Here is a 993-nt window from a genome sequence, read left to right as displayed (position 1 = left end):
TTTTTACCAGAAGCGACAAGATAAGATCCTGAATTGATGTAAACAGGAAGAGAAGACAGTGTCACACCACAGAGATAATACTACAGTAAATAACCACATTAAGACTTTCTACATCAACGCTGTAGACTGCATAGCTAGTCACATACGCCTCAGCACAGTGGGCGGCCGTAAGCGCCCACTCGGGATGGATAAGTGTTGCGCCACAGAACACGCCCGAATCTCCCCGTAGAGTGAGACCGCCCACCCACGGCCACGCCCCTACGCCCGCGTTTTGGCCGGACACAATGCGGTTTGTATTTCTTCTGTGATTTATTCCACAGCGGGTTTCTGCGAGTTCTGTAATAGATTTTTACTCAAAGTCAATTTTTCTTTAAGGGTCCTGCATTTGTTATAAGAAAGGCAGGTTTATTTTCCTTGAGAAGAGAAAAAGTTTCAATGAGTGATATAGCACGAATGACAATGTAATATAGACCATGAGAGGTACCATCTTGGGCGCAAAACCAAGGTAACAGACCTGGCTTCCCAAGATATATTAAAACTGATATTACATATCCATACGCTAAATACTCTTCATAAATCAGAATTTAAATAGAATTGCTAATGACAACAAAATGTGCGTGACTTTATTTGTCTTCATATAGATCCTACTGCCACTCCTGGGCCACTTATGTCCAACTCGAGAGCCACATAACTCTTTGGGGCCACGAGTTTGCCACCCGTGATGTAGATGGCAGATACCTACCACATACATCTACCTCAGGAGCTGGAGTGGTGGTTGTGGTGGTTGTCGTACCTGGGGAAAGAAAAACTTAAAGATTAATAGCCATAAAGTGATAAATTTATGTGTGTTAATAAAGAGGATATTCACCTATATTTGTATATTTGCATATTGTTGTATCTTGGTAGAAATAGAGGTTCTTAGAAACATATCTTTGCACAATAACTAGTCATAAAAAATTCTATATGGACAAATTAATGCAATGATGACCATGG

At 40.9% G+C, this 993-nt stretch overlaps 1 protein-coding gene across 1 annotated transcript in view; it reads right to left on the bottom strand.

Moving 5' to 3' along the window:
- LOC119592849 (transmembrane protease serine 11B-like protein) overlaps nucleotides 1-993 on the bottom strand; it is a gene marked incomplete at its 3' end in the record, with an annotated part of 17,713 nt that overhangs the window by 8,610 nt on the left and 8,110 nt on the right. The window contains 2 exon segments of the mRNA XM_037941749.1: nucleotides 147-336; nucleotides 743-793. Coding sequence (XP_037797677.1) covers nucleotides 147-336; nucleotides 743-793 — 241 coding nt within the window.

The sequence above is a fragment of the Penaeus monodon genome, chromosome 31 (genome assembly GCF_015228065.2).
Source record: "Penaeus monodon isolate SGIC_2016 chromosome 31, NSTDA_Pmon_1, whole genome shotgun sequence".
Taxonomy (NCBI): domain Eukaryota; kingdom Metazoa; phylum Arthropoda; class Malacostraca; order Decapoda; family Penaeidae; genus Penaeus; species Penaeus monodon.
The sequence above is the reverse complement of the archived record's forward strand: the minus strand, read 5'-3'. Positions and strand labels throughout refer to the sequence as shown.